At 54.8% G+C, this 19,341-nt stretch overlaps 1 protein-coding gene across 3 annotated transcripts; it reads right to left on the bottom strand.

The window, feature by feature from the left end:
* Window positions 1-850: 850 nt before the first annotated feature.
* Window positions 851-19,234, bottom strand: FPGS (folylpolyglutamate synthase). Of its 3 annotated transcripts, none has more exons than XM_061550312.1 (17): window positions 18,987-19,234; window positions 16,743-17,097; window positions 12,201-12,332; window positions 11,636-11,689; window positions 10,139-10,203; window positions 9,563-9,677; window positions 8,733-8,807; window positions 7,378-7,439; window positions 6,939-7,041; window positions 5,906-5,983; window positions 5,234-5,420; window positions 4,637-4,759; window positions 4,373-4,470; window positions 3,696-3,748; window positions 3,060-3,135; window positions 2,754-2,817; window positions 851-2,378 (listed from the first exon to the last, which is right to left on the bottom strand). In XM_061550312.1, the coding sequence occupies exons 2-17, from the start codon at window positions 16,752-16,754 to the stop codon at window positions 2,032-2,034; spliced, it is 1,644 nt and encodes a 547-aa protein (XP_061406296.1). In that variant the 5' UTR covers window positions 16,755-17,097; window positions 18,987-19,234; the 3' UTR covers window positions 851-2,031. The 3 variants fall into 3 exon arrangements, with proteins under 3 accessions (XP_061406296.1, XP_061406295.1, XP_061406294.1); XM_061550311.1 differs by lacking the exon at window positions 18,987-19,234 and adding an exon at window positions 18,126-18,329; XM_061550310.1 differs by lacking the exon at window positions 16,743-17,097 and having other exon boundaries at window positions 12,201-12,329.
* Window positions 19,235-19,341: the final 107 nt, after the last annotated feature.

Raw genomic sequence — 19,341 nt, 5'->3', positions numbered from 1 at the left:
TCGGTAAAGTCATGTAGAAGGGATATAATAAAATAATACAAATAGAAAACAATACAAATTCTCACGATGTTTTGACTGCAACACAAGCAATCATCATCAGGTGTGAAATCCACAGCAAGAAAATTTGAAAAAAATTGTGGATTTGCTGTGGATTTCACACCTCATGATGATTGCTTGTGTTGCAGTCGAAACGTCGTGAGAATTTAATTGTTTAATATTTGTATTATTTTATTATTTCCCTTTTACGTGACTTTACCGAAATAACCAAGAATATGAATCCCTGCAGTCACGAAAGCTTTACATCAAAATTCATTGTATTGTTGTTCATTATTGGAGAGCCTCAGTCTCAGGAGGGTCCTGCCAGGTGCTGCTGCCGCTGCACGATCCCAATCGAGGACATTTCAGGGAACTCTGGGGATGTTTAGCCAATACCAGTTACAGTGCACGAATCATTTTCGACATGTTAATATACAGTGTGCAATACATGGTTAGAGAATAGTAATATCTAGTTCTGGGCTATCCAATTCCTGTAGTTATGTGATTATTTATTTAACGATTACCGGTTTTAGTTATTCAAACTATAGAACGTGTGTGCCGCTGGACAGGAAGTCATGGGTTGGGCTTGATGGCGTCATCAGCCACGTCACAATAGGCGTGGCTCATAGGGGGTTTCCCACCTTCGGGAGGCAGGTTGTGGGGGGGGGGGGCGCCATTTTCAAGAGGTCCGCATAAACCGACATGAAAAGGGATTTTTAACACGTAGGCTTTCGCGACCAATATTGTCCATAATATAGGTTAAAGAATTGTCAGTTTATACAGAGGCGTTACCTTTAATGCGCTGCACAGCAAGTAAATAACAAGGGTGATTTATTGCAACAATTCCATCCAGAAAAAAGGTCACTTGTGTTTGTATTCCCCGTCCCCCCCATTCCACCTGTTCTGGTAGGTCGATCGATCTAATGACGAAACACCACGGTCTCTAAGCACATCATACCAGCGAACCAACATCATCAACTCATGGTATCAAATAACCCATACAATTTGACACGGAGCTGCACTCATTTTGGCTAAATTCTTGCTCTGAAAATCGTAAAAAATGTCGGTTTGACTCGCGCGACGAACAGGACGGGTGGTGGAAAAGTGCTGCCCTCCCGTGCGTGGTGGACCAGAGGTCCACTCGAAGGGATCCAATTGGTAACTTTGTAATATCCACTTCCGTGGGCCATTTTTACACTGCTCTGTGAGAGTTCCGAATAGATTATGTCTCGTGACATACAATGGCACAATTGGGATAAAATTGGCACATAAGCCAAAGCAATGAAGCTGGTTCAGTACACCAGAGAACAACACAGAGATGTCGGGGATAGCTTACACATCGTGTGAATCTGGTGAATAGCTTCAAACAATGGGACATCTTGTAGCTTACGTTGAGTGAACTGCAATCTTTCTGCATACTTCAGTTACATTAAACCACAAAAAATACACGACTTAGGTTGGCATAGCTGTAGCGGTTCACTGTTGGATATACAGTCACAGTTGGTGCGTTTCTTGCTCAAAACAGCTGGCAGCTGTAACGTTGGAAAATAGGGCGCAGCTGCCCTTCCCAATATTTAGAGAGTGGGACAAAGCCATATGCCGTGCCCCCCTCAATGTCACTTACTTAAGGGCTCCCCCTTGGCTACAACTGCAACATCGCTCACACAACAAGCCTGGCACAGCCACTAACCTCCTCGTATCGCCCCACCGTGTCACGACCACAAAGCAGTGTTCGAGCCGCACAGAACTCTCCGTTAAAAAACCCGCGGCCTTGAAGCGCGAATCTAAGCCCAAGCGCGGCAACGGCGAAGACCCTTAAGAGTTCAGCAAAGCGGTTGCGGGGGTGGGGCAGCAAATCGTTCGGGCAACGACCGGACATCGCCCCTCGCCAGGACACAACAACCGCTGACCAGGGCGAAGGGTCACAAGCGGTCGTACACCACCACCACCAAGATCACGACTCCGCGATCCTTACGATCCGGCGAGCTTACGATCTCAGGAGAGGTCGGACTCTAAACATTTTAATGCGCCTCCGACCAAGTGCAGGCTGCCCGTGATGAGAACTTGAACGCGCAGAAGCTCCGGCTCCCACTCCGAGCCGATCCAGCGCAGGGCTTCCGAGATGCACGGGAAGACGGCGGACGAGGGCATGGCGGAGTTGCGGGAGGTCGCGAGCGAGAGCGGGCGTGGGACGGGGGCGGCGGCGTCGCCGCGGTCCGGGTCCCAGAGGGCGGCAGCTCGAGAGGGAGTCGTGCTGTTGCGGCAGAGTTGGTCCCATGCCGTCTGGTTCTCCGCGCACTGAGCCATGACCCTCTCCGGAGTGACCGTGTAGTTCACCTGATCTGCGAACGCGCAGTGAGTAGCCGAGGGGAAAAGCGGTTTTACCGATAAAACGGTGACGCTCGTGAAGACGTGGTCAAGATGAACGGAACTTTTGTTTCGAGTTGTGCTGTTGTTTTGACCAACTGTTCATCAGCATTATCATCATCTTAGTGAGATGCGCTACTAACGATAGCTTCATTAGAACCCTTGCAATCCACGATGAATGGGTTTTATTCTGGTTTCAAGCAAAGAGCTCAGAGGCCACCACTTGATAGCAGAAACCACGGAGAGGAGGGAAAGGAAGAGGATGGGGGCAGAGAGGCCGTTGCCCAGCAGTCAGAAGTTACCGGCTGACAATGACAACGACGACTTTGTGTTTTTATTCAACTGCTCACCTGAGCTGTCCGGTGAGATGTTGGTGATGTTTGGGCAGAACACCGCGCAATCAAACTGGCAGGCCTGTTTTGGATGGGAGGGTTGCAGGGAGAGAGACATCGTGAGGCAAAGCCTCTATAAAATAAACATGCCCACCGGTTCCGTACAGCGTCTTGCGATGCGGTCGCCCGCATTCAGACTCGGCCGTGTAAATCCACAGCGTATTGTTTTGCGTGTGTTGGGGAGGAGGGGGTAGTGGGGAGGGGTCGTGGGGGCCAAGGGGGAGAGTGGGGGGGGAGGTTAAAGGTCAGGGATCGTGGCCACACCTGCAGCAGACCGAGGATGGTGGCCGAGTCCCTGTCGCCGGTCATGTTGAAGAGCAACACTCGCACCACGCGGTCCCTGCGGCAACACACGCACCGCGACACTCACGCGCCGCGACATGCACGCACGCACGCACGGCGACACTCACGCACCGCGACACTCACGCACGCACCGCGACACTCACGCACGCACCGCGACACTCACGCACGCACCGCGACACTCACGCACGCACCCGAGGGGGTGGGGGGTGGGTGGCCAGCACCACGCCCGGCCATCTTTGTCTCCCGAGTGATGACGTTTACACACCGCACCAGGTACTAAATTGAGGCTGAGTCGACCGAGGGGAGGAGGCCTAGGACCGGTTCACAGATAATCGCTGCTGCAACACTGGGTGGTGGTGGTGGTGGCCAAAGCGCTTTGAAGCACTTTGAGAGCGCGACGGTACACACAGACACGGGCATTGCACAGCACCCAGGAGTTGCACGCAAGGCGTGGGACGAACTGGAAGGCGTGGGACGGACTGCAAGGCATGGACGGACACGGCACACCGACAGCCAACAGCACTAACCCGGGCCAATACGGCCACTCGCTTAACACTGCTCGTCATTTTTACTTCCAACAAGACAAGCAATACAGACCTTGTCGTCCCCTCTTCTTCCAGCACACTCTTTTGAAACCATTTGACACAAGCCTGTAACACAACACACACGCACAGCACGAGCCTGTAACACAACACACACATACGAGACACAACACTGTATTGTAACACAACACACACGACCGACACAAGCCTGTAACGACAGAGGCACGATTAGGAATTTGTGTAAATACAGGGCGGGTGTCAAGTCTGAGCGACGCACCTGGCGTCATAAAAACCGAAACGGGAAAACAGGAAATTAAAAGGAGATCTGTCAGAGTGGTGTAGGTGGAGTTGCCAGATGAATTGGTTCAGGTAAGTGGGAGAGATATTACGAGTGGCTAAACAGCTCACAGGTTCGGGTTAATTCTAGAAGAAAAATGCGGTTGGCCAACGTCACCCACCCACCCACGCGCACGTCGCCCACCACGGCCTAACGCACGGCTTGCGCCGTTATCGTCGTTTGGTAAAAGCGCCACTCGTCGTGGGTCGCGAGTCTCCGATCCATTCACATTTGCGCCAGGATCCCTCGCCAACCACGTCACCGGGTCCCTTGCCAACCACGTCACCGGCCGGCGTCCGTCGCCGACAATTGCCCGTGAATGTACACGAGTCCATCGCCTCGCGCTGGGCGGCGGGAGCACGAAGGGGGTCGCCGCGGCGTGGGTTTGGGGGTACCTCGACGCTCTGCACGGTGTGCGCTCCGTCCAGGTAGAAAGTGACGGGCCCCCTCCGCATGATCTGGCTGCGCCCCGGCCACTCCGTCTCCTTCAAACCTGGAATGCAGAGCAACGATCGTCGTGCGATCGAGCCGGCGGGCGGGCGGGCATGCAGGATCATGCACGGCGCAGATCATCGTCCGCTATGGGGGCAGGCAAACGGCTCCCGAGGTTGATTCCCTTCCTCGGGCACCTTTCTGCTCGGCCGGACCCTGCCACTTACCCTGCAGCATCGCTGGGCTCGGGGGGAAGGGGTCGGCGGTTGGCAGCGAGGAGGCAGAGTCGTGCGCGTCATGGTGCGTGTCGCCGTTTGTCTTCGTCTCCTCGCGTGCCCGTTCGCTCCCGTCTGCGCACGAGTCCACTCGGGGTTACGATCGCGAACTGCGGCGTCGCGACACTCAAATCCCCCCGCCCGAACGATCGCGACCGGCTTGGAGAACGCGACGACGACGATGACGACGACTCACGGAATTTCGCACATTTTACAGCGGCACGATGCGGAATAAAATAATAAAACAAAAACGAAAGTTTCGGAAGTATTGATGGCAACATAAAAGTCCCCTCGCCCAAGCATTTTCGTATTGTACCGGGCGCCATTTGGCACAACGTCCGACGTTTCCTTCCACCTGCTGGAGTTTCGATGCAAGTGCTGGAAGCTATTGGATGCAGCAGTAGCCTCTCCAGAAGCTCCCGATGTGCGCAGCGAAACGTCGGACATCGCATCGCGGTAACAACCCGAAAACACGTACGGCGATTCTACGGTCCGCGAGATCAACCGCCCCCTCGCACGCCGACCGCGACCGCCCCCTCGCACGCCGACCGTCAAGGGTGGTGGGCGGAGCCGGCGGCGCTCCGAGTCCGGGCCCAGGAAACCGACGCAGCCACGCTCGGCTCAGCTGCAGCGCCAGCGTCGCGTTCAGTCGCTGGTGCTCGCCGGCGAGGCCCAGATCGGGATGGCCGGCGTCGTCCGCATAGGCGCTCAGCGGGGGGCACACCTGCAGCGGGCACTGCGCACGTGGTGGTGGGGCGGGGGGGGCACAGCGAACGACACAGTTAACGTTTTGCCGTCTCGTTGTTTTATCTCCGTCGCGCTGTCGGCGTCCGCCGCAGAGTTTGTGAACCGGCAGCAGCGTGGATCGGCAGGAGAAACCGGCTGTGAACTAAGACAGGAGAGAGAAGAAGAGGGAAGGGAGAGAGTGACGAGGGGTGGAGAGGACACAGAGGGTCCGCGCAAGGGGAGCACGCCGCCTCCTATCAGTCTCCAGCGTCTCAACCGAAGCAGGTAGCGTGGGAAATCGAAATCATTCGGTGAGCAGATGCGTAACAGAATTTGTTTGCTTACACAGCTGCTGCTGCTCGAGAACACTGGTCTGGAAAGCCAACGTGTTCATTTATTTATACGTGGAGAGAAAGAACATAGTATATATTTACTTTCACCCAAAATGCTCCACAATAACGCGGGAAAACGCTCGCTTGTAGGATGTCAACTCACGTCGAGCTCGCGTGCGCGCTCCTGCAGGATGGCCATCGCAGACGGAGGCTGCTCCACGGTGAAGGCCGGGACGTCGCGCTGCAAGAGGGGGGGGAAGCGGGAGAGGTGGCGGTGCCAGCGACGAGAGCTTCACAGACGCAGCGAGACTCGGCAACCCGTGCCCGTCTCCAATACTCACCCACTACTTACCTTCCTCTCTTAAACACACAGCACTCCTCTACCATTACATCCGCTTGCCTTACACACAAAGCCTTCTTCCCGCTGTCGCCCTGCAATGCCCACCATTACACTCGCCTGCCCTCAGCACTGATCACTACCTCTGCCTGCCTTCAACACACACCTAACCACTACCAGCGCCGAGGTCACTATTACCACCGCTACCACCAACAATACCAACCATCATCCAAAATCACCCTGTCACCACCACCACCATCATCACACTGCTACTCATGCGTGCTTGCTTTAACGCACGACAATAACAAAAACGGTCCCTTGTATAGCCTAAACAAACTGTTGAGGGAAGTGCTGTTAGCGAGCACCTATGAAGGCCGGAACAGAACACGAGGGGGTGGGTGGCTAGCACCACGCCCGACTGCCTTTGTCTCCCCAGTGGCGATGTTTACACACTGCACTAGGTACTCATTTGAGGCCGAGTCGACCTAGGGGAGGCCCAGGACCGGTTCAGATAATGTCACTGGTGTTGGCCGTGAGAGAGAATCGAACCCGGGTTGCCAGGTTCATAGTGCAGCGTGCTAACCGCTACACTACCGCCCCCTCCCACTCAACACACACACAGACACACACACACACAACACACACACAGACACACACTCAACACACACACAGACACACACACGTACACACAAACACACTGCATCGGACATTCCACATAATGGCAGCAATCAAATCGACCACCTCTTCCAAAATCTGTCTCCGTCGCGGAGACATCGACCCGACCACCGGGGTGTCCCAGTCCAGCGAGCAAATAAATAAATAAATAACCGTGGGTGGCTCGCGGGCACGGCGTCTCCACCTTGAAGATGCCAGCCTTCTGCCAGGCGATCTTTTCGATGGTGTTGCCCAGGATGCTCATGTGGTCCATGCCCAAGGAGGCGACTCCACAAACCGTGGGCTTCCTACACGCAGCACGCACGGCACGTTACGCACGGCACGGCACGCAGAGCACGCGCTGCCTGACAGAGCTGGGATTTTGGAAAATGAAGTGCAAAACCAAATTTAAAGCAGAGGGAAGGGAGAGTGACTGGCAACTGGGCCAAGACCACCATCCAACTACGATTAGAGAGCCCAGTTTAATTATGGCTTGGAAGCCAGGACCTCAGTGGTGCCGGGTCAGCACTCCGACCTCCGAGTCACCCGGCTACCTCTGCACCAGCCTCGTTGACAAACAACCAGAAGGTCAAATCAACCATTCTGAACCTTTTGAAAAAGGGGGGGGGGGGGGGGGGCGGCACCTGACGATGTTGGTGCAGTCGTAGGCCCCACCGATCCCCACCTCCACCACGGCGAGGTCCACCTGGAACGAGCCAACATCCCCCCTCGGCCTCAACGGACTCTGCTATGGTTGGTGCCACGCCCCGCCGCCTTTATCTTCCCAGCGGTGAAGTTTATAGGTAATGGTCACGGTTGCAGCTGCTGAGACAAAGATGCCCCGTATAGCCTTAACAGACCGCATGATCAAGTGCTGTAAGCGAGCACCTATGAAGGCCGGCACGGTACACAAGGCGGTGGGGGTTGCCAGCACCACGACCGGCCGCCGTTGTCTCCCAAGCGGTGATGGTTGCACACCGCACCAGGTACTCATGTGAGCCTAAGCTGACTTAGGGGAGGCCCACACATGCACACACGAGGGGGAAGGACCGACGTGTTTACCTCCCATTGTTGATTTACGCTCTCACGTTAATACATCACCGCTGTGCAAACACAAACACGGCTACCGAGCGTTTTGGCAAGTTGTTATGGAGTCTTGCGCAACAATCGGACTTGAAATGCCAATCAACTTGGCTCCAGCGAACGACGCATTTTTTTTGCACTTTTCAAATATTTTTCAGAGATTTGTGATACATTACCGTTATTGTTATTCTTATGCTTGTTTACCCAGGAGAGTCATGACCTGGGTGGATTGCAAAGGAACTATTTGCGAGGTAGTTTTTAAAATTAAGCAAATTTGGACCCCGACGCCGTAACGTCACGGGGATCTTGAAAGTCCACCGTGAAGAAGAAGGCCGATAGCATTATTAGGGTTCACGCGCACCGCAGTATTACGCAGGGCGGCCGCTGGAATCGAACCAGCCACCTCTGCAACAAGTGGCTACCACCGAGGCCACCGCGTCACTGTGCCCTGCTTGGCCGTATTTTGAGCTGCCCGGAATTCGCCGCTCAGTGGTGGTTTCGAAGCAGGTTCCGGAGCCGGAGTAAGCGCCCGTCGTGGTTTTGGGAGTGAACCAAAGTGCGCCGCCGTGCTCAACGTCAAGGAGCTTCGTTTTCGCGATACCCTGGCTTTTCCAGAAGGCGCGACAGCGACATGTCCCTATGGGATAGAGCGCCCCCCCTCTCATACGTGTGGGTTTTCTCCGGGTGCTCTGGTTTCCTCCCACATGTCAACACGAGGTAATTGGTTGAATACATCCCAATATATAAGGACAACAGAGCTTGGGCAATTGCTGGTGGTGCCGGTTGATCGTCGCCTGGCCGCTGCCTTCCCACTCGAATGCGGTTCTTTGGCGACAGGGAGCGGCGCGATTTGCGTGAACGGCGATGACGCGATATGACCTTAAACCGAACACTAAATATGTGAATGTTTTCTTACCTTTTCTTGCAAGAAGACGTGGAAGGCCATAATGGTCAGGAAGCGGAAGTATGCGGGCATGGGGTTCCCAGAATCCTACGGCAACAATGATTCACGCCGTCACAACCAGGCACGGCTTCCCCGAACCAGCCACATCGCTTCGATTGGTGCCCCGATGTAATCCCAATCGCGCTACTGGCGTCCCATCGTCACGAGACGGAGAATCCATTCGGAACTCTCCCCCTTCGTGTTAGGGAGCGGTCCACGGAAGCGGATATTACAGAGCAACATCCCAGATCCCTTCTTCAAGTGATCTCTGGTCCACATAATAGAGGGCAGCACTTTCCCAGAGAGCAATGCTCACAACATGGCAGACAAGCTGATATACGGAATTTTCAGAGCCGGAATTTAGTGCAAAAGCAAATTGAATGCGATTGATTTTTTTGTGTGCACTCATGAGTAACTGAGCTGAGACCATCAGCTCACTACAGACATTAATTGTAGGCGGTAAAACCCGGACTGCAACCGTGGCTCTCAGTGCTGCCGGCTCAGCACCCTGACCGTTAAGCAACCCGTCCCCCTCTAAACCAGCCTCGTCACTAAACAAACATGTTTTTTCACTGTAGAACCTGAGCGGTGCCATTCACGTCACACGCTCCAGTGTGCGGACGCAACGTGTCTGTCACGGTTTATTTCTGGCTCGGCTTGACAAATAGCCAGCGGATAACCCCCTGCGCTGGCTCGGATCAGATGTGTCAGTGGAAAGAAATTGTTCTGAATGTCACCAAGCCAGCCTTGATGTGAAAGCCAATAAAGAGGTGGAGCACAAGGATGAGGTGCGCAGGCCGTGCCTTGGTCTCGTCCAGGCGGTTGTAGATTTCCCAGAAGTACTTGGTGTAGAGTTGCTCGCTGATTGGCTGGCCGTTGATGCGGATCCGCTCCCGCACCTGCACCAAATGTGGAGAGCTGCAGCAAGTGAAAACCGTCACAGCAGAGGTGAAACGCGGCACAACATCGCGGCACGAACCATCACCACGGTCTGGCGAATCGTGGTGATGGCACATAACATCAAGACATCGCGTCGCATCCCATCGCCACATCACGGCACATTACGTCATATCACAACATCACATAACTGCACATGACGTGACGTCGTGACGTCACGTCACGATATCTTGGCGCATCATGACAACGCAACACACACCACACGGCACAGGACGCGACTGTTCGTCACACAGACAAACGCAAGTGTGGTCGTTCGTTTGTCACGCCGCCTGAAAGGCAGGTTCTGGATTATGGGAAACAAATTAACAACTCTGGTTTGCTTGAAGAGTTTGCGCAACTAGCTTGAGTGTGAACGTGACGTTCAAAATCCCACAAGCGTGGCGAGCGGTTGTGTCCCCCCCCGCCGTCACCCCGATGCTCACGTGTACAGGCCGGTCTTGAATCCTAACTTGTACAGAATCCGTTCCGTGAACGCACACGTGGACCCCTGCAGACGTCGCACGCAGAGACAACAATAAAGACAAAGATCCCCCATATAGACCGTTGGGGCAAGTGCCGTTAAGAGAGCACCTACGAAGCCCAGCACTGCACAAGAGGGGGGTCGGTGATAATTAACAGCACGCACTGGCCGCCTTTGTCTCCCTATTGCTGATGTTTAATACACACTGCACCAGGTACTCATTCAAGGCTGAGTCGACCTAGGGGAGTTCCAGGACAGGTTAAATTATTCTCCACTGTTATTGGTTGTCATCGGGAATTGAACTTGAGTCGCCAACCACTACACTACCATTCCTCTCTGCAGATGCACACACAAACACAACAATCATAATTTGCCACCAAGTAATTGTGTTGTCACCACAGCCCTTGCACCAGGCTAGGTGCACTTTAAAGCGTGAAGTGTGGAAGGCTCGCTGCTAGCTGGAGGTCACTGGACAACCCCAGGTGCCATGGGTTGACTGACCGAGATCATTGTGTTTAAGCCACCCGGCACTCCGCTCATTGTTGTGAATGTCACAAACACAGACGCTCACACGCAAATACACGCAAGCATACCAAGGCATGTAGGCACAAAGACTAAGATGCAAATACACACATGCAGACACGCAGAGCTAATTCACACTCACAGCCACCCACGCGACACCACGTGCCCATCGCTCTCTATCCAAGAACAGCACAGCACCCATTGTTTCCTCCACATGCAGCAACTCACCACGCCCCCCCCGCCCCCCAACGACCCCCCCTTCCCCTCGGCAATTCTATTAATGGACAAAATTTTGGATGAGGGAGATGTGGCTCAGAGGTCAGACCGCTGAGCTGGCACGGCCGCTGTCCGTGATTAAACCGGTTTCTCGAGTGTAGCGCGTTGATGACTGACTGCAAAAAAAAAAACCCACCCCTTTAAATATCGCTTTGACGGCCGTACGACGGATGTTACTCTCGGTTGTAAAGCGGGTGGGTAAGTGCCGCCCCCCAATGCATGGGCGGGGAGATGTTAAATACCTCGTCTGATATGCAGGAGCTCGTGAGTTCGATCCCGACGCTGATGCCTGTACATTTGGAGTTTGCGTGTCTCTCCCCGTGGTCGCGTAGATTTTTCTAGGGTCCTCCTGTTTTTCCCTCCACATTTAGAAACATGTGTTAAGAGTATTTAGCTGCTATAGATTTCCATGTGAAAAGATACTAAGTTGAGCTGTAATTTTGTGGCCAGGTTGTTTCTGAAAAAGAGCTATATAGCTGTGGGCCTTACATGATAAAAAAAAAGTTTAAAATAGTAAAGAGAATGCCCGCGGGTCGTCTGAATGCAGGACGGTTGGACAGACGCACAGACGGACGGACAAAGAGACGCATGGATGGACAAAGAGACAGACGGACAAAAGGACCGGCACATCGACGGACGCAGGGTTCTGCGGGTGACGCACCTTGCCCTTGGTGCCGCTCACGTGGATGACGTTGAGCCGATCGAGGTCGCCCACCTGCACGCAGCACGCGGCACACGGCACACGGCGAGCGGTCACGGGCGACACCACAAACCTCTCCCGCCGGCACCGGCCACGGCCACCCCCGCCGGGATGACCAACGCCTGCGCTGCTGCTGGGGCGAGCGAGCGGCTCGGCAAGTGAGCGGGTGGGTGAGAGCGTAGGTGAGCGAGCGGGCGAGCAGGTAGGAGAGCGAGTGCATGAGCGTGTAGGGGAGCGTGCAGGTGTGTAGATGAGTGAGCGAGTGGCTGGGTGAGAGCGTAGGTGAGCGAGCGGGCGAGCAGGTAGGAGAGCGAGTGCATGAGCGTGTAGGGGAGCGTGCAGGTGTGTAGATGAGTGAGCGAGTGGCTGGGTGAGAGCGTAGGTGAGCGAGCAGGCGAGCAGGTAGGAGAGCAAGTGCATGAGCGTGTAGGGGAGCGTGCAGGTGTGTAGAGGAGTGAGCGAGCGGCTGGGTGAGAGCGCAGGTGAGCATATGCGAGAGAGGGCAGACTGGCGTGCGAGTGCTCACGTTGATCTGGCAGCGCTGCAGGCAGCGCTCCACCAAGGGCAGCTGGTTGGAGGCCTGGCGGCCATGCTCGCGTCGCGTCTGCTCCAGTGTCTGGGCATTGGTCTGCAGCCGGTTCAGCACCTTGATGGCCTCCTGAGCACAACCACATTCACACTCAAGCATTCGCCACACGCTCAAAGTCCACACACTCACTGTCCACACGCTCGGTCTACACTCACCACACTCACCGTCCAAACTCACTCACCACACTCACCTTCCACACTCACATCATCTATACTCACCACATGCACATCTATGGGTCTCTATATGAAGCTATGGGTCTGTGTGTGAGTCTAGGAGTCTCTGTGTGATTATGTGGGCTTATATGTGAGTCTATGGGCTTCTGCGCATGTTGAATGGTCTGTGGATTTATGTGAAAGTTTAAGGGTCTCTATGTGGGTCTACGGTTCTTTGCGGAAACTCTGGGTCTCTGTGAGATAGTGATGATAACAATGCTAGTACATTTCATTTTATCATTAAATCCATCTGGACAACCCGGGGTAGACTTTGTAGCCTCCTCAACCGAGAGCCGACATTGGTAACACAAAAACACAAAATCCTGGACTCTTGAGGGCCGCGAGGACTGGAGTTTTAAACTCCATGCAGCAGGTGACACCAACATTGCTGTGCTGAGCTCATAACAAAAAATTACATCCCAGCCAACTAGTAACAAAAACAGACACGCACGATATGAACATACAGACACAATAACATGAACATACAGACACGACAACATAAACACACACACGACAGCATCCAAATATAGACACAATAACATGAACATACAGACACAGCAACACAAACACAACCAGCAAGAGAGGTGGCCAGGTGGCTGAGCTGTCAAGAGCGCTGAGGCCAGCAGCAACGGGGTTCGGAATCGGGTTTCAGTCGACGATGTTCTCAGCCGGGTCACCAGACGACCGACACAGAGACCGCCAGACTCGCATAGGCTCACGTGAACTGGGATGTAAGTTAAACCGGGTTCTCAAGTGTCGTGAGCTCATGGTCTCAGCCCCGGTCAACAATGACTGCACAATAAACCCAATCACATTAAATCTCGTTGTACATTTAATTTGGTCCAATCCCAGCTCTGAGAATTAACATAAAGCAACGTGACCGTCATACCAATGGGACACTACTGTCTCTGTGCGAGGGCAACTTGGGAGAATTCTGCCTTCCACTGGGTGGAACATAGAAAGTAGCTCTGCGGCGTCCCTTCCGTGGGCAGTTCTCGAACGCGAAGGGTTGCCGTGCCCTTGTGACAGAGTTGGGAATGGGTGCTTCGTTTCCAAGACGCTCTAGGGCGCAACCTAAGCCGGTGCACCTCAGACAAGACGGTTAAATATGCACAATGATGCATCGCTCTTTTACATCGGATCTCTGCACCGAACAGACTTGTGCGTCTGCAAATCTCACCGATTAAAAATGCTCTCGTCGGTCACCCAAAGCGTCGCACGGCGCTGGCGTTCGAGCAAAAAGTTTAGTTCATAAGAGGTTTTTTGGGTTAGATGGCATAAATAAATGTGTCGTTAAACCCCGCCACCACCCGACACAGCTAACTAGTAAGGGTTGTCACGTAAACTGCAATACCTGATCAAACCAAGGGCATCAAAAACACCAAGACTCTATGGGCTACCAAAAATTCACAAACCTGATGTCGCATTAAGACCCATAGTACAATAGGCTCTGCCACGTACAAATTAGCACAATACCTAACGAAACAAATACAGCTGTGGGGGCCGTTGGCCCCCGGGGTCCCTCCCGCCTGCATCCCCTATTTCGTTTACGTTACCCCACCTCCCTATTACCCGCTACGGTTTCGCCGGCATTCGAACGCGACGCCCCTACTGTTACAGCCTCGCGCCGCGCTCCCACACTGCGAGCATACGTGCGCACAGCATCATCAATCAAACGCCGTGCTCGCAGTATAGCCCTGTGCGGCACGTTCCCAATGCGCATCCGTATCCGACACGTAACGAACGTACGCACACACACACCACTTCGTGCACTCCAACTCCACACGGACTACTCAAGTTACGATCGCGCACCTGTATCACACACGGAGTGAGCACACACGACACCCACTCTCGCACCGCTCTGCGCAGCGCTCCCCCGAGGCGAGCCGCAGCACTACAGGATCACTGCGTACCCACGCGCACCCACACGCTCACACTGCACGACAAGATCACGCGAGACCACGCTTCGCTATTAATGATTTATTATATGTTACCTGCGAATTGATGTTGAATCAGTGAGTCGACGAGGCTGGCCTATTCCACCCAAACCTGTACCTATTCCCTATTTATCGGCTTACGCTACCCTACTTCACCTCCCCACTTACTGTTTGGTGCTCGCGGAGGTTCGCTGCTCTCTGCGCTAACAGCGTACCTCGATGCGTCGCACGGACGTCCGGGTCGCTGGCTGGAGCTACTGCTGATCCGCTGGCCTGGAGAGAAGAGAGCTATTTCCCCTCTGCGCCCCTCTATTTATCCTCCCTACCTCAAAGGGGATGCTGCGCTAAACAATGGGCTCGCGATCCTCTGGCACGCGCACGGCGGTTCTGGGCGCTGTTGATATGCTAATCAGTGTGCGGCGTGCAAGGCGTAAATCCTAATTAATCCCTTACCCTCCCTAACAATGGGGCCTGCGCGCTCAAGCGCAATTATCCCAACCCTCCATGACTATGCGCAACAGCCCCTGTGATCCCGCTATTCATGCTGTCCCGTGCCTCCCCTGCTTGCCCCGTCGACTCGTGGGGGTGTGTGTGGGGGGAAATGCGCCTCAACCGCGGTGGCCGAATGCCCCACGCCGCGACCACACCATATTAAGGCCGGCCGCAGCGCCGCGGTGCCACGTAGCACGGGGGAGGTCATCCAATTCCCTGATCGCCGGAAACCGTGAGAATTAATCCCGATAAGGGTCTCTCGGATAAAAACCGGTCGGCCAGGCGACCTCCCCTCGGAGCTCTATGGGGGGGGGGAAATGAGTGCGGGTGTGTTCATGTGAGGTGAGGTGAGGTGAGGGGGACGCGGGGTCGGCTCCGTTGCTTGGTGGTGGCGAGGTCGGGGATTTGGTGCCTGCCGAACGGCTTCGCGGCGGCGGCATCACACAGCCCTACATCGGTAGGACCTCTTCGTTCATCAAAAACTCCGAACATCTCGTAAATATAATAAAATATGTTACGCTTAACCCGACTGATATCCTCGTAGGTTTTGATGCGACTTCTCTGTGCACGAGGGTTCCGGTCAACGAGTCAATTAAATTACTCGACACTCTGGTAACCAACAAAGGTTTAGCCAAATATATCCCAAGACTAAATGTTGTGAGCCAAGCTACAACATTTACAATCCGAGTACGACTTTTCACCAGTAATTACAACTAGCTTCATCATTATTTGTGGCGGGTTTTAACGACACATTTATATATTTACACGATCGAACCCAAAACACCTCTATTATGGATGATATTGGTAGCGAAATCCTGTTAAAACGTTTAGTTTTCATTTTCATAGTTTAGCGATCGGGATGAGTTTGCGGGGAAAAAATACAACTTGGGCTACAACTCCACAAAGCCCTGGACCACCACCATTTCTCGTGATATACTCAAACCATCCATGCTGGTGGTGTTTCTTCACTTTAGACGCCACTGCAAAAGGTCAACATCAGCCCGGTATCAAAGTCCCCATGAACTCTGACTGTGCTTATCCCCGTTATCATTCTCATTACTGCTATCAGTCAGTCAGCACGCCAACTAGCACCGACCAGTCCAATGGGCAAACGCACACAGACTGTCAGCGACCAGTCCAATGGGCAAACGCACACAGACTGTCAGCGACCAGTCCAATGGGCAAACGCACACAGACTGTCAGCGACCAGTCCAATGGGCAAACGCACACAGACTGTCAGCGACCAGTCCAATGGGCAAACGCACACAGACTGTCAGCGACCAGTCCAATGGGCAAACGCACACAGACTGTCAGCGACCAGTCCAATGGGCAAACGCACACAGACTGTCACCGACCAGTCCAATGGGCAAACGCACACAGACTGTCAGCGACTAGCGCCTATGCGGCGGGGTGGGTGGCCAGCACCACGCGCAGCCGCCTTCGTTTCCCGAGTGGCGATGTTTACACATCGAACCAGGCACTCATTTGAGGCCGAGTCGACCTCGGGGAAGCCCAGGATCGATTCAATCGTCACTGATGTTGGCCGCGTGCCAGACTCGAACTCGTGTGTGGCCGGGTTCGTAGCGCAGCGCGCAAACCACTACACGACCGCTCCCCACACGTGCACACTCCCACACACACACAGAGAGACATCAATCTCCGTGTGCACCACGACCATGGACACCCACCCCGTGGTCGCTGCGACGAGGCACACCGTTAAGAGAGGAACCCGCACGGTACACAACTCGCTTTGTCCACAGAGCGCGCACGTGCGCGGCGTGTACGCCTCGCACGCGCACTGTACACGGAACGCACGTGTCTACTGTACGCGCACGTGCCTCGTACTCCATGGAGCGCGCGCTGGAGGCCACGTCCAGCTCTCGGTTGCGGTCCAGGTTGGGCTGCCGGTCCGGATCAGCGTCGCGGTCGGATTTGAACGCCGATGCGAAGTTGGAATCCCCGCGAGAGCCTCTTCCGACCCAGATCGGCCTCTGGCACTGGGCACTGGTCCGGTTCTGGTCGCGATCCTGGCGACTTGCCCTCGCCGCTCGGCACCACCGGTTCCAGGTCCGGTTCGGGTCGCGGTTCGCGTCCCAGTGGTGGACGACGACGACGAGGAGGAGGAGGAGGTCGCGAACGCGCGCGCCGGGGTCGCGGCCAGAGCGCGGCCGACACGGGACACGGCGCTCATCCCTGGGGGCGGGGGGGGGGTGAAGTTTAAAGGCCAAAGGGATGGATATATCGGTGGAGGGGAGGGGATGATGGGGGTCAAGGGAGGTGGTGGGTGGACCGAGGGAGGGGTACGACGACGGGAGAGGAGAGGGGATGGAGGTGGACTGGGGAGGGTGGAGGGGGTGAGAGAACAATAGGAGAGGTGGTGGGCGGGAGGATGACATTGCGATCGAGATATGATTGGGTTGATAGGGGGGGATGGGAAGATTAAGGGAGACACATTGGCGAGGTAAGGTTCGAGATGGTGGTGGAAAGGGGGAGGAGGATTGAAAGAGTGGGTGCTGGGGGGGTCAAGTGAGTTTAAGGGGTGGTGGGGGGGCATTGGAGACGGGTGATAGCTGAGATTGGGAGCGCCTCCGGGAGCCTCGGGTTTCGTTTGCAGGAGGGGTGCCTCTGCTTTTTGCCAAAGAATGCCATCAACGAGAGCTCGGATTTGTGTTGGGACGCAACCGAAGAGCCCGGAAAAAATGCAACACACGGTGCACACGAGGCTGGGGGTGACAGTCGGTGACGCAGCGATGCATTTAGTAATCCACTGCTGCACTGCCATCTCCTGACAGACAACGCGTACAGCCATAGTTGCACTGCCTTGTAAAGCACGAACTGTCCTGTGTATATACTGCCCCCCGTCATAGGAATGTGGAATTTCCAACATACAGGCGACAGTGCACCGGCATTCTCGTGTACACGCGGGGTGTCTTCGGGTTCCTCCAGAGTCGGGACACCCCTGAGCAGGCTGAGCTCTCGAGCTCGCCGAGGGAGGTGGCCCACTCCCGCACGCTGGCGAGACGTGTTGGAAGAGGTGGAAGTAGCCACGTTACCCCACCCCCAATGTATACTTACGGATTGACAAGATTTAACTGCCGGGAGAGCGAATCGATTTAAGCGGCGACCGTGCCTCCACATCGGCGATGCGCAGCACTGTACGAGTGACGATGGCGACAGTGGAGTGACAGTACGACACGAGCTGCGTCTGCTATCACCTTCACCTTCTGCTGCTGCTGCTGTTGCCCCAAACAAACAAGAGACGCCTCGCGTCCAGCCCCTGTCGCAGCGGTGGTGGCTGCGGCAGCGGCAACGTGCGCTCGCAAACACGAAGGCAGCGAGCGCCGCGCTCACTCTCAACACGTGGCCCGCACCACGCCGCCGCTGCCTGGTCGGAGCGGCCGATGCGCGGTGGGAAATGTGGACGCGCCGCGTCTTGAAAATCCCAGTTCACATGGGCAGCGCACGTGGGGCAGGGGGCGGGGCGACGTGGAGGGCTCCGCCCACTGATTTTACGACACTTTGCGACTTAGAGAATCAGAATCCTGTCCGCAAAGGTGGTGTCGTTAAACCCGCCACCACCCGACACAGCCGGCTCGTAAGCGGGTTGCCACTGGTACAGCACACCGGTTGTGTGGGAGAGCAAAGCCACAACATGCACAATCTTTTATTCAGACTCCGAAGAGCTATGAAGCTCAGTAGGGGTGGGGCCCCCATGGAGGAGGCACAGAACCTGACCCCCCCCATCCTATAGAACGGCCGATATTTAATCCACGCAGAAACGATCAAGGGTTAATCATATTCACGTGATTATGCAAACAGATAGTCCACCGCCGGACTATCTAACTCATTTGAAGGCCAATGTAGACACATTACAGGTAGTCCTCGACTTACGATGGAGATGCGTTACGACGACCCCAGCGTAAGTCGAAGATGGCCTATAGCCTACCCAGGAGTCTTAAAGAATGGTGATCATTTAGCAAAACAAAGCAATTTATGGTGGTAACCTTAAAATGAAATCGCTAAAGCTACGTATCATACATGCATTGAACGTATCGTAACGTATCATATTGTACTGTACTTACCAAGATTCTATCCGTCGTCTGCATACTTGAACGATGTTTGGTTGTTGATGGCAAATTTTCTCGAATCGCCATCGTAAGATCGAAATAGCGTAAGTCGGGCCGTTATAACTCGGGGACTATCGGCGTAACTCGGGGACTATCGTCGTAACTCGGGGACTACCGTCGTAACTCGGGGACTATCGTCGTAACTCGGGGACTACCTGCATGATCGAGGCTTCACCCCCCTCCATGCGTTCGCACTGACTGGATGGCCCCCAAGGCCGCGGGCTCGGTTGTCATGGAGACAGCCTCAGGCGCTACCCGCGGTGACGTCACCACCACGAAGTCCGCCCCCCTTGGCCGGGCGCCATCTTGG

Source organism: Lethenteron reissneri, chromosome 12 (assembly GCF_015708825.2).
Source record: "Lethenteron reissneri isolate LAM-NWPU_2019-01 chromosome 12, ASM1570882v1, whole genome shotgun sequence".
Lineage (NCBI taxonomy): Eukaryota > Metazoa > Chordata > Hyperoartia > Petromyzontiformes > Petromyzontidae > Lethenteron > Lethenteron reissneri.
The sequence above is the reverse complement of the archived record's forward strand: the minus strand, read 5'-3'. Positions and strand labels throughout refer to the sequence as shown.

What these genes read in the sequence shown, in the direction of transcription:
- FPGS (XM_061550310.1), bottom strand. Translation starts at nt 19,058, where the DNA reads ATGGCGATTCGAGAAAATTTGCCATCAACAACCAAACATCGTTCAAGT. An exon ending in AGACGACGGATAGAATCTTG is followed by an intron (nt 12,330 to 18,986) that starts GTAAGTACAGTA and finishes TGTGCTCAGGAG; the next exon opens with GCCATCAAGGTGCTGAACCG. An exon ending in TTCAAGACCGGCCTGTACAC is followed by an intron (nt 9,678 to 10,138) that starts GTGAGCATCGGG and finishes CACTTGCTGCAG; the next exon opens with CTCTCCACATTTGGTGCAGG.